A 13997-nucleotide genomic window follows, 5' to 3' on the forward strand; every position below is an offset into this window, starting at 1 on the left:
CACAATACTTAGAATTACACATGAAACGCATTATTTTAATACCTACCTTCAGAACGAGCGAATAATTACAGGTGAGCTGTGCCAGGCCATTTAGGATATTTACTAAATACCGTACGTAATACCCAGTTAAGCATTTGGACGGTTCCCACGGGGCGACAGTGAATTTATTTTACTTGTTCACGCACGACGCTCCCCGTCCCCACGGCACGGACATCGATAACGTCATAATAATACCCTCCGACATGTCTCTACACACTTTACGTGGTTCCTGCTTCATTTTCACCCCAATTTTTTAAATCAACGTATGTCTGAAGTTTGTCGTGATTGTTTCAGTTTAATTGTTATGGAAATTAGCAGGGGAATATTTAGTATTTTATTAAAGAACCTGCGATATTAGTTTATCGAAGACATGCCTTACAAAACGAAGCTTTTATCATTTACTATATACGTGTATGAATTTATTTCCTACTTATAAAAAAGTTCTTATAATCGTTCAATGAGAACGAAAGAACATGAGGTACTCACCCCGCCCCATCCGAGTGCCCTCGCGAGGTCGTTCCCAGTACCGAGCGGCAGCACGCCGACCGCCGGCCTCGTGCCGATGCGGTCCAGCACGCTGAGCACCCAGCCCACCGTGCCGTCGCCTCCGCACGCCAGCACGCGCAGGTTGGGCACCTTGCGGAACAGCTCCAGACTGAAATGAAACCCTTTTATGAATAGACAGGCACTTTCTAAGTTTTTCTTAGATACCATGACTGATTATACTTCGGCCGTTCAGAGAATGCGTTCCTGACACCTATCAGTTAGTCACGACTAGTGATGGGCACAACATAACACTGAGTTCGTTACCGTTCCTTCAAAATGAACCGCCGCATTATTTTAAGATTATTTTCGTTTTAAATTGGCGGAATCATTTGTTTTATATTTTAGTTATTTAAGTGGAAACCAAAAAAAGGTAATATTCATATAATAAAATTGTTTTATTTATTCTTTGTTACAAGTACATTGAATTGAATGTGCGAACAGAATATTAATCAGACTCCGATTTGCTTGAGGAGGTGGTGTCTTCATCATCATCTTCGCCTACATGTATAATTATATTATTATCAATAACAGAATCAATCCTGATATCTCGGTCTAACAAAAGCCGGGTAATCAAATAAAAACAGATCGAAAACACTTGAAAAACGTGGTCTATGCGCACGAAACGACAACGGACGACTGTTTTAGCGTCACAAAATGGCGGCCCATAACGCCATTTGGGGTTACCATTTTTAATCTAAGTATAAAAATGCGGTTTGGTCATAGTTTTATTTTTATATTTCATAAAAGTTATAATTAAGTCTTATAGTCCATTATTTTCCAATTCTTAAAAAGAAAATCAAAACGTATTATTTTATATTATAACTGTATAAGAACAGATTACGATACTTGCCTGTTATTTTTAGCACAGCACTACAAAATATAAACCGCTGACATAACCTTGTAATAGCGCAGTATAGATTTAGAAAAATATTGTTTACCAAGTTATTTGACACTCAGTTTGGCACAAAATTATAACATTCATTGATTATTGATATAATAATGTTGTTTTAATGCTCCTCAATTGTTAAAACGGTAAACAACCAGCAAAAATATTTTTATCGTAACTGCAACGCCATTGCAAAGTTACGTCGTCAGTTCAATCGCGACGTGTCAGGAACGCATTCTCTGAATGGCCGAACTATAAAGGTGAAGGTAAAACTGAAGAAGAAACCTGGACTATCAAGTCTGAAATCTGCAACTCAAATTTAGCAAGTGTCTGAACACACTCTTACTTGAAATGCAATCTTCATCATGCCTAGGGTTCCACGACATTTTAATTTCTCTTCGTTCCAAATGCTGTCCAAATCTGTTGAGGACGCTTCGCTGATAAAACGTAGCAGATGGACATGGGCAGTTACTTTTGCATTTATAATAAAAGCGAGGGTTCTGCCCCCACAAAAACATAATAATGACATATCTGGGTCACCAACCGGCTGCCCTTGGCAGGCGTCATCATCACTGCGCTCAATTCGCTATTGTAATCTTTTGAGTTATGCATAAGAAAGATTCAATTGAATTGTTGGCATACCTACCTATCTGCGCCCGATGACATACATAACAATTTAATAGTGTATAAGGGAACATATACCACAGTCAATGATGACTAATAGTCTCTAAAACATAATCATATAATCATCCTATTGACATAATAACATATTAATATAATATTATAGTAGACCTATTTCGCAGGTTCGTAAAGTTGGGCCATTTATTATAATTATCTAGGTTTTAATGGTCTAGAAGTTGGCGAGATAGTCAAAAAGTTGTATGACATAACTTTATAAAATGTGTTAGAACTTTCGACTTGTTCATTAAAAATACTAGCGTAACGTGGTGTAATTTTTTGTAAGCGATAAAAATCGGAGTTCAAATTTTCTAGTTTGAGGGTACATTTTTAGTATAATAAATACAGATCTTTTTAATGAGATTAAAATAGTTAAATAAGGTATGATGTAATGAGGCCGCTTGGCCTTAACATTTTAATAGATTGGACCGGTTATTGGCTTTTTCAGGTCAACAAGCGGAGGTAGTCTGAGCTCGATCGGAATCTTATGCTTATCGATCCTGTCGTTTTAATGTAAATACTAGCAATAATTAATGTATATCTAAACATAGCAACATCAATGTCGCGATATCTAGGAAAAAGATAAAGTAGAAAACTATGATCATAGTTTGATTTATTATAAGTAAGTAATTGTATTAATTATTCAATAAAAACTGTATGGCATTGGCAATACCAGGGTCGCTTGGGACTTGCTAAAGAAAACAGCATCGTTGTCATGACATCTTATATTTATTATAATCCCTAGCAATAATTAATCCGGTTTTAATTATCCTGAATTTCTTATCGTGACCAAGTTGATATTGTGTATCATAAATGTACTTTTATTGGGAAGTTAATAAAGGAAAGAACAAAAATATTTACCCTGGTCCAGGTCCTCCTTGTGTGAGATCAAAAACTTGTCGAGGATTGAGCAGCCACTGGAATTTCTGCAGTAATTTGGCGCCCTGATTGCCTCCACTTTTCGGATTTATAAAAACTAATACTGGCTTCACGCTTGCCGTAGGAATAGGCTTAATTACGAATGTTTTTTGTTCATTCTTCGAATCTTTCCCCTTTTTCTTGGAAGCACTTTTTTTCTTAGGCGATTTTCTTAACGATGACTTAAAACTACCTCTTCTTGGCAATTTGACGATCCACGACGGTGGTACTATTATATTATATTGCAATCCTATGGAAGATAAGAAATGATTAGATGTCATTGAATTATTCGAGTACAAAGTAATATAATGTCAAAATTTATGGGTCGTGAGTACCGTACCTAATGAGCATTCTTCTCCTATCCGCTGAAGATTGAAACAACTTTCCTTGTTGTGGTATGCGTCTTTACACCACGAACAAGTCAAGGCAACGATTTCCTTCGAGCTAAATGATAGTTTAGCCTGCAGCGACTGTTGAGAAAAATAATCATTATTGCGGATGTAAAAAACTTAAGTTATTCACATACTGATAAGCTTCAATAATTTCTAAGTGGTAAGCAAGCAACAATTGACAAGGACATTGGTTGGATTTTCATTACCAACATTCTCGAATTAAATAAAATATCCCCAGTTTTTTTTTAAGTTTTTAAGATGCATTTTTTTGGAAAGATGGTGAGGATTTATGTCATTCTGGAATATTGGTGTAATAATAACATATAGTTCCGTCCTGTATTGAGCACCTGGCCACCCCCTGCAGGCAACACATAAGGATACGCACATTCACAACTTCACCACTGTCTACTCCTATAGCCTTGTCTACAGTGTCGTGCCTCGGTATGCACCACCGACAGCAGCTGCGCCGGAATGACTGTGACAACAAAACAACCATGCAACACACATGCAATGAATAAAGTGATTTACAAATAATAAAAAAGCCACATCAAAACACAAATATCGTATCAAAAAAAGTTATTAATTTTGCCACTAAAACCAACATAACATTTACTAGCGATGAAATTATGTGCACTATTAATGAAACCAATCCAATACCGTGCCATTGTAGTCTAACAAACGTAAACTGCATAAATTAACATTGTCGCATTGGACTGTTCCTGTCATCAACGTTTGTAAATAACAAATGTATTCATTTTACAACAGCATTATGGACTAAAAGCTTGGCTGTAATAATACGAATACGCAAAGCGCTACCACGCGTATGCCTAGCACTCACATAATATTTTCATTAGAATAAAAGTACAGAATGTAAACTAGAGTCACATTTTTTTTGTTAAAAGTTGTGCAGAGTGCAGGCTATGCGAGCGATATGGTAACACGTCATTAAAAATGAAGTTTTAACTCCGTGTTGAGCGGGAGCGCGGGTGGGCTGACGCGCGGCGTTCATGTGTCGCGAGTTCGTGACGTGTCGCATGCTATGTCGCCCATATTCATGGTACGTATGTAGATGCAAATCATTTGAGTTGACACAACCGCGTGGCGAGCCGGCCGAGGCCAACCTGCCAGCCTGTAAGCACCGCGGTCACATACACTTCATTAAACACGTGGCTACACGCCCTGAAAACCTACTACGTTGTACCATCAAATATTTAGTTGAAACACCAATTAAAACGACTTAATAGAAGGGACTTCCCAGCGGAGTGGGAGACGTTGGTAGGCACAATAGCGGATTCAGAATTGTTTTAAAATTGTCTTCTATCTAATCTATTATTCAAAATTTAATTATATGTTTTAATTTATGACACTGAACATCAATAAAAAACTTGAGTTGCGCATTTACTATTTTGTAATCGTATACCAAAATAGGCATGATGACAAATTTTTAAATTCCTTTGTATGATGTAGGTATACGTCTATTTTATATGAAAAATTATTAATTTTAAGAAAATGCGAAGTTTTTTTATCAAATAATTGCATTTTTCTCTGTCCACTTTGAATCCGGCGCGAAAACGCTTGTCAGTGTCATGTCGTCACTTGTGACGTCACGACTGAAATTACAAGACGCAAGTAAACAACGCTCGTGCAATAATTAAGTTTTTAGTGTTATTAAATATGAATTCGAAAGTGCATAGGTGTTGTGGGGTCCCCCAGTGTAAGAACACATCCAAAACAACTCCTGATAAGTTATTTGTGTACGTTCCTCACAATAAAAAAATACGAAACAAGTGGCTTAAACTTGCAAGGCGAGATTCAAAAGCAATATTGCCCAGGGTACAACTTTATTTTTTTGTTTTATTTTTTGCGTTTCAGCTGTACGTAACTCACAGCGTCATCACCATAGGATGGCCTGGAGGACCTAAAAGAAAAATCAATTTGTAAATAAAGGGTAAAACCATGATAATAGATTTCATTAACATTTACACCTGATAACAAATACATTGTCAAAAGTAATTTTAAGGAATTATTTATAACTAAAATTGTTTTTAATTAAACTAATATTCTAACATAGAAGTTTTTTTTAATTAAACTAATACACTTACATGGAAGTTTTTTTAATTAAACTAGTATACTTACATGGAAGTTTTAACATTTCTAAATTCAGCTGAACAAAAATCTTTATTTGATGCCAAAAACTCTCCCAGCATTATGATTTCAATTCTAGGCAAATTAGCGCTGTTTGCCTTGATAAATCCGAGCTCCATAACTCGTGTTATAAACAATTAATTAATTAAAAACAAAGATCGCAGTGGAAGTTCACAATAACGAAATGTGACGTTCGCGCGCTTTCGCGCGAGTTGTTTTGAGAGATGACGTCACGAGCTCTGATTGGTGTTCAAGATATCATGGCGGATTGCCTTATTTCGTAATTTTATTTTTTAAAAATACACATTAATCACATTATTAATAAAGAAAACAATGCGCGTTTTATATTCCAAGCTTCAAGTTTAATTTAATAAATATATTATTTTAATGATTTTTGATTACTGTCATCATGCCTATTCCCCAAGGTACGATAGATTGAAATTGCCAATAATTTGTCGACAATACGCAAGTATAATAGAACCCGAAGGAACTAACGGAGGTCGTGATTCGTTTTGCAAATTACAGTTGAAAGTTATTTCAGATTTTATTTTCCCCGAGTGGAATTTAAAAGGCAATTTTACCAAGATGCGTTTAGTTTCGGGCGAACGAATATTACGAGCTCAAGGAGTTTACTGAGATATGCATACGTTAAAACCTCAACCTGCCAGTTCGAGTGTTTTGGTGAAACTTTGAGAGGCAAATTAATATAATATCCATGAGTTTCGAGGGTTGCGTGTTTATTAAATACTTGCGTATAGGCATTATCAGAGATATGGACCCTCCTTACCAAACTTAAGAGATGAGAACATGAGTATATTTTTTTGAAACAAGAAACTCCTTTACACAGGGGCTTCATATTTTTGGCAGATGTAAAGCTCAAAACATGTCCGCTAAAGCCGGACGTTTCGCAACTCTTGCAGGCAGGGTAAAAAAAGTTCAGCCGTCAGAGTGACCTTTTTATTTTTGTAGCGCCGTTGCCGATTTTTTCATAGAACCAATACGTATGTCCGTATATAGGACTAAGAGCGCTTTTACACTGGCGTGTTTGTCGCATGTATATATGCTCTCCCGGTTCTTCAACACACGTCATCGTTTGTACCGGTGTAGTAGTCATTCGTATAGGCGCGACATCGTACGAACCATGCGAAAAATCCGTTAGTATGAAAGATTCTATCGAGTAGGACATAGTTGATGGGCTTACTATACTTCAAGTATGTTCATCGCAACTGACACACATGTAACATATTTACCACAGGATGCAAGTTGTTGTCGCCTTTGCCACTCTCGTCTAAGACTGTAGCTACTAATTACTCTTCAATTAAACTCGAATGAGTTATGTATAAGAATATTAAAATTTGTTTTCACAGTCTGTTTTTTCTTTTATTTTCTCAAGTATTTAAAGCTAGTATAAATAATGCCACAGGGTTAACGTTTACATAAACCTGCATCTAGGATGATTTATGAGATTCATAAAGTTTTAATTAAAAACTAAATTAAAACTAACCGTCTTAATCTTCATGAACATAATATTTAGGGCTTTATGATTTTGTATGTAGGCGGGCACTTAGCGAGGATTCATCAGTATTATCAAGCGTAAATACGGGCTTACGACTTTGAACGTTTGTTTGTAAGTACCTATGTTTACTGTGTCATTAGAAAGTTAATGGCTCTAGAATAAGATACGTTGAAGTTTTCCCATTAAATAACTGCCTGGTGGACACAGTGGTATTTGTCGATTATTCTTAAATAATTAAAGAGTTCATTAAGTGGCTTGAGGAAAGGACTCTTAATGTAATGGCTTTGTCTGGCGGCGAACTTTCAGGATTGTGTTTACACGACAACATCTCGGTCACCAGCAGCCTGCCCCATACATATTAATGAATGCCGGCGGAGTAGATGGTCAATCTAGCACGTTTAATTGTAGCAAGCGTCATTAGCTACTAATCAGTCCGTTTATTAATCCCAGATGAGCTGAGCTATATGCAGGCATTCAACCAGTGTTACTATCATTTGAGATGTATTACACTACCAATTATCAGGAGATGAATTACGAGTTCATCTAATATTAGAGTTCGTGTGTACCTATCATAGAGATCTTAAAATAAAACAAAAAATGAGAAAATCGAAACAAACAATGTACAATGTAATCCTGAGTGAAACGTTTTTCCTCCGTTTGAGCAGGAGTCATGCGGAATTTGTCTTTATCTGATTGAGTTTAAATATTCAAAGCACGTAATGTCCTCCAACGGCCGAAACAATAAGGAAATTATGACTGCTATGTTTTGTAAATGTACAACATTTTATTCATAATTTTATAGCTTGTAAATAACCGCGAAACATGGCTGAAACTCTCTGAAATACGTTCAGAGAATAATTAAGTTCCAGAAATATAATCATCTCAAGAACTATAGTTTCGTGAATTTAAATTGTGACATTAACTAAATACTTCAATACTTCAATACTTCAATACTTTATTGCACTCCATAAGTTTCGTGATGGTGTTACATAATTATGTTGTTTTGTTACATTATGGACCCCGTCGGGCACGGCAACGTAGAAGAGAGGAGGAAGCTAGTTTTATAAATGTTATTATTGTACTATTTTATTTTTATATTAGACGGAATGTATGAGTTAAAATTTTTATTGCTTATTTCATTCTGGTTGTACTTATTTAAGTAATTTAGTTAGAGTGATGCTTATTTTATATATTATTTATTGTTTTTATTATACCTAAAGAGAATAGATGTGTTTATTATATTATAGTACTTGTATAGTTTTATATTAGGGGTTTTGAAATTATTATTATTTTATATATACATATATATCCAAATATATTGTTTATTTATTTATTTTAAGTTTTTATCATTCATGTACTCGTTAATATTATAGTATGCTTTATTTATGAGTATTTGTTTTAACTTTTTAATAAATAATATATTACTAGTTACTTTTTTTAGGGTTTCTGGAATCTTATTATATATTTTTATTGACATGACATATGGACTATTCGAATGTAGGGTCATGTTTGAAGTAGGTAACATTAATCTGTTTCTATGTCTTAGAGATCTGTTTGTATGCTTGTCTCCACGTTTGGTAAAGAAAGTAAGGTTGTTTCTCACAAATTTACATATTTCTAAAATGTATATACATGGTAAGGTAAGTATTTGGTGTTTTTTGAAATAGGGTTGGCAACTGTCCATTTGGTCTATGTTAGTTAGGATACGGATTAGTTTCTTTTGAAGAGTGAAAAGGGAAGGTGTGTCTGTGCTATTACCCCACAATATTATTCCGTAGCTAAGCCATGCGTATGCGTAGGCATAATAAGTGGTTAAAGCTGTATGAAAGTCAGTGGTCTTTTTGATTTCCCGGAGAGCGTAGGCGAATCTAGATAATTTTGATCGAATGTTTTTTACGTGCGTCTTCCAGTTTAAGTTTGTATCTATAGTTACTCCTAATAATGTGAATTCTTTGACATTTTCTATTTTTGTACCATTAGTTGTGAAGTTTATTTCTAAGGGAGATTTTTGATATGGATAGAACGTGATTAATTTAGTTTTCTCATAGTTGATTTCGAGATAATGATCTTTCATCCATTCTGCAATTTTATCGAAGATGTTTTGAAGCCGCTCATTTAAACCGACCGTGTTGTCGCATGCAGTTAGCAGTGATATATCATCCGCGAATAGTACACATGGTTCTTTTGTAATCTTCGGGAGGTCGTTGATATAGATTAAAAAAAGTAGGCATCCAATGACACTGCCTTGAGGTATTGATGCGTTTATGATTTTTTTATCAGATCTAATATTTATTATTTGTTTAAGGTCAGGATTGCAACTTTCTATTTCAACATATTGTTCCCTATTTTTTAAATATGATGTGAACCATTTGTGTGCTTTTCCACGAATCCCTATTTTATATAATTTATCCAGTAGAATGCTGAATTGGACTTTATCGTATGCTTTAGTCATGTCCAGGAGTATTCCGACCGCATATTGTTTTTTGTTTACTATATTAATGGCTTCCTGCATATATTTATAAACAGCAAGGGCTGCATATATTTATAAATATAGCTACTATGTTCTAAACACGGTATCTTGTTGTCGGATTGGTGATTTTGCGTCATAAGTAGGTAGTTGTCTACTATTTTATGTAAAAACATCTAATTTAAAGAAAAATAAAATGTTAACATTCTAGACTGGCCTTTTGTATTTCGGTATTAGGTAGTTATTGGCATATCGGTGACATCAAAGTTAAGGAAATAATAATTTTACAGAGTGGAACACTACTTATATTGCACTAAAATATTTGCTGATTTCTACAAAAAGTTGGTAAGTACTGGAGGTAAATATTTAATATAAAAGGTGAATAAAAGCGCTACAAAAATGAAATCTGTCATGAATTTAAATGGCTCTAAATAAAGTGGTAAACAAAATTAACCAAACAATCAGATAAAACTCACAAGGGTTAATTACAAATACCACATTGACCCATAAATGTGCCACTGTCATAATGAAACGGCTGATATTATTATATTTGTATAATTTGTGTATTGATTTTGCTCCTTGTTTCACTATAAATTATCAAGGGACCGTGATAACGTCTAAAGTTAGGCTCGATTTGCTTGTAGGCATTTGTTGGTGTTAGAGAGAAAATATGACAAATACAAACATATAAGAGACTAATATAAACTCGTCTTACGTATGTCATTATGTTAATTCTTGACCATCAATATCATTTTAAAATACAAACATTCTATTTAGTTTTAAATATTTACAGTACCTACCTATTACTTTTAAACATTTATGTAATGAGACTTTACTGTCAAACAAATAAAATGTGTGCAATAAAAATGTATAAGTACCTATGTTCTTGTATATAAAATGATCCCATAAAAGTTTTACATAGTTAATTTATGGTCTTAACATCCTTGGGAGCTACTTTGTATTTAAAACATTAGTCATTTCTTACAAACTTCTTATACTACAACTAACAGGAAACTTTAGCAGCACTCAAATATTATATGGGCTATTTTAGGTAACGAGTACGACCCACCTTCCGCCCGTAATATTTAAATGCACACCGTTTTGAATAATAACCATGCATGAAAAGAATCGATTACGCGCAAATTCTGCTGTACTAATTGCACGCTATTAAAAACTTTACACTAACTGTGGTATTTGAATATAGAATAATAAACTACTACAGTCAAGGAAATACATGCTATTATGAGCCGCATGCCTAAAAGGTGACAAAATCAAAAAATAACTACACAAACAGCCGTTTCGTTATGTCAGAGCAACATTGACCGGTGACGTAAGCGACACATAGATTGCGGCCCTCACCTTACCGCAGGCCTTGCACTTGCCCTTCTCTGAGCGGCGATGGACCCAGTGGTGGTGGGTGATGGTCTGCTCGCGGTACTGGCGCACGCCCACGTCCCTAAAAGTCGGCTTGCACGTGAACTGCACGCGGTCCATCAGAATGTCGATGCATGCTGTGTGCGCCACGATCTTGCACGCCGAACATTTCATGCGGGACCCGTGTTTCTGAGGAGACAATTCATAATCAGTACTTGCTTCGCTAACTTCGCTAACTTTTACCTTAAAACGATTATGAGATCTGTGACTGTCTGATGCTTTTAATATCCGTTAATTGATGTCCCTTGGGCCCTTTTGCACGACATCTCGCTAAGCAGATCCAATTAGCACGAAATATAATTATTAATTAATTGATAAATTAGCTTTAGATTGGTAGCTACGTAATCGTATTAAGCGAGCTCATGTAATTAAGTTCGTATTGTATGGTGGAAAAGTTTAGTCTTTATTTATTAATGTCCTTATTGTATTAAACCACCAAAATATTCTACAAGCTATTTAAGTATCTGGACCACGTTTATCGCATAAATGCCTCGGCGACCTTAAGTCCTTTGGGGCTGGTGAATTCGTAAATACTTCTTTAAAAATAAATGTTCTCGTCAGAAATGTCTAGAGAATAACCAACTTGATTTTATACATTAATATTCCAATCTATGTACAAGGCATTTTTGAACGGTGCCTACATAAACTAGTAGAATAATAAACAATTGTGTATTAGGTACTTAGCGTGAATACAAATTAAATACTTAAATCTGTATCTAGAAAAACAAAATAGGCTTTGATATTACTAAATAAATTATTCTAACGTATGTTTGTTAACTGAAATTGGCCAAATAGTATCAAACTCACGTAACGATAATAAATAAATGTATGCAATGTCAATGTTGTTTGTTTCTAACCCAGACTGAAACAACAGCGGATAAAAATATTCAATCAATAATACCCAGCGGAATGTTCTAAATTCGGAGCACGGAGATTGATATAAATAGATACAAGTGGAGACAAAGAATAAACTTTGATTAAGGTGCCGTAACTATGTTCATAAAACAAAATGCTGGCGACAAAAACGGCAACTTTTACTGAAGTCAACAAGTAAGCTGGGAAAGTATATCGAGATATTTATGTTGTCCCAAAGTAAATAAGTGACGTGGTAGTGCGGCAATTAGGGATTGATTGCTTTTATGAGACACCCTTTTGTTGCACCCACTGTGACAGGTCATCGCCACAACAAAATGGAGGCATCGGGTCATTAATCTTATACACGACTACGACCAACCTGCGACATAATAGGCAGGAAACTTGCTAATGGTTGTTGGGGAAATTACATTTCTTCCACTGCTGTTTAACCAAGACGCGGAGCGAGATACTTTGTATCTCGATGTAAACTTCTATAGATTTTTCATATTAATGCCTTTATTCATGGTTACACAATGAAATTCTTTGCTACCACAGAAATAATAAAAAAATATTAATAATGGAAGAATGAAAGTATCTTCTTGCCAGTCCAAGTTTTAGAATATAATGTTAATAAAAATCTGTTTTGTTAGACTATTCTCTACGTAAAAGTTCATTAAACCGACAGGTAATTTACTTCCCTCAGCTCGTGAGGCAATTTACCAAGTTCATTGTGTCCTTGTTATTCAATATGACCATGTCATTCAAAGAAAATGCTTTTTACTTTACATTGTAGCTATTCGTATTGATAAAGCTTTTAGTCCCAATTTCATATACATATAATATAAAACGTTTTACCGTAGTACGGTTGTGAACAGGTAAGTGAATATGTAAGGCATTATTTTTTGAATGGTCTTGTCAAATTAGGTCTTGAATTATTTAACTTGTTAATTTTACGTGGATTGACGTGGCCGTAAAATTTTCATGTTTCAGTGCTGAAATACAAATAAAAACCAGCGAGGAGCATAAACTGTCGAGTATACATATAACTGTCTCAGTAACATTTGCCTCATTTAATTCTTAGGACTAGCAACGGTCGCTGGATTAACTTTACGGTCCTGTGAGAATTGCAGATTGGAAAATTTTAAATCGTTGACTTAATTTTGCAAGATCGCAATGTTTAATTTATTTACGTTTCAAATTCGATTCTTTACTTTGTCCATGAGAAAAATAAAGTTACTACTACTACTTCTCGTTCATGAAAAATGAAAAATGATAGGTACGAGTAAATGGAAGGTTTGACTCAGTTCAAAACAAATAGGATTTAGGGTAGGTAGGTACAATTCATAATTTTATGAGAGCAGAATATTTAGGAAGCATTTTTATTGTAATCAATATCTTGATACGAGTTTCGTTATCCTTTTGTTATAGATATAGACTCAATAAAATCAAAGAAATTTTGAGTTTGTATTTAATTCATAATGACACCTTAAAAATCATCAATTAATTCTTCTTAAACCTACATTAAAAAAAAAACATTAATAACGGAAGCACAGCGAGACTATATCTTGAAAAGCAAACAAGAACTTATTTTTTAAAGACTTGTAAAATGTACCAAAGAAGGAAGTTCATACAACATCTACTTTACTGATATTAATGCCCCTTCATTATATCTTGGCGCTATAATTTGCTTACGTATTATAAATTACACTGTAGACTGTAATGAATAACCGGAACCGTATACTTTACAATAAAGGTAATTCAGGCGTGCGACTTTATGCTATAATTTGTTATCATAGAAGAAGCAATAGCTGTCTTTTTATTTAAAGTCCTATGGTCCTTTATTACGCGTCGTCACTTCAGCCAAGACTACTTAACAATTGGAGAAGTATGCTGAAGTCGACAAAGGTATCTAGTATTCCTTTCTTTAGAGAACGAATGTGAGTGGGTAGAATCCTTTTTCATAGAATAGTTCTGATAGACCATTTCTCGGGATTATGTCACTACAGTTCATTATTATATTATTTCAAGCTGATATAAACCTACACGAATGTGGTTGCATCAGCCTACATAAAAGCAATCAAATAGGATTTCCAATAACCTGCGTATGTAATAAATAACAAA

The 13997-nt window shown here is 34.6% G+C and overlaps 1 protein-coding gene across 5 annotated transcripts in view; it reads right to left on the reverse strand.

The window, feature by feature from the left end:
* Positions 1–13997, reverse strand: part of LOC124632370 (eye-specific diacylglycerol kinase) — a 99573-nt gene that overhangs the window by 24867 nt on the left and 60709 nt on the right. For 4 of the 5 annotated variants that reach the window (XM_047167188.1, XM_047167191.1, XM_047167192.1 and 1 more), the window contains 5 exons: positions 10947–11150; positions 3845–3934; positions 3408–3537; positions 3011–3317; positions 526–694 (listed from right to left, as the gene is read on the reverse strand). In XM_047167188.1, coding sequence (XP_047023144.1) covers positions 526–694; positions 3011–3317; positions 3408–3537; positions 3845–3934; positions 10947–11150 — 900 coding nt within the window. The remainder of the gene's footprint in view (positions 1–525; positions 695–3010; positions 3318–3407; positions 3538–3844; positions 3935–10946; positions 11151–13997) is intronic. The other variant, XM_047167189.1, reaches the window with a different exon arrangement.

The sequence above is a fragment of the Helicoverpa zea genome, chromosome 8, assembly GCF_022581195.2.
Source record: "Helicoverpa zea isolate HzStark_Cry1AcR chromosome 8, ilHelZeax1.1, whole genome shotgun sequence".
NCBI lineage: Eukaryota > Metazoa > Arthropoda > Insecta > Lepidoptera > Noctuidae > Helicoverpa > Helicoverpa zea.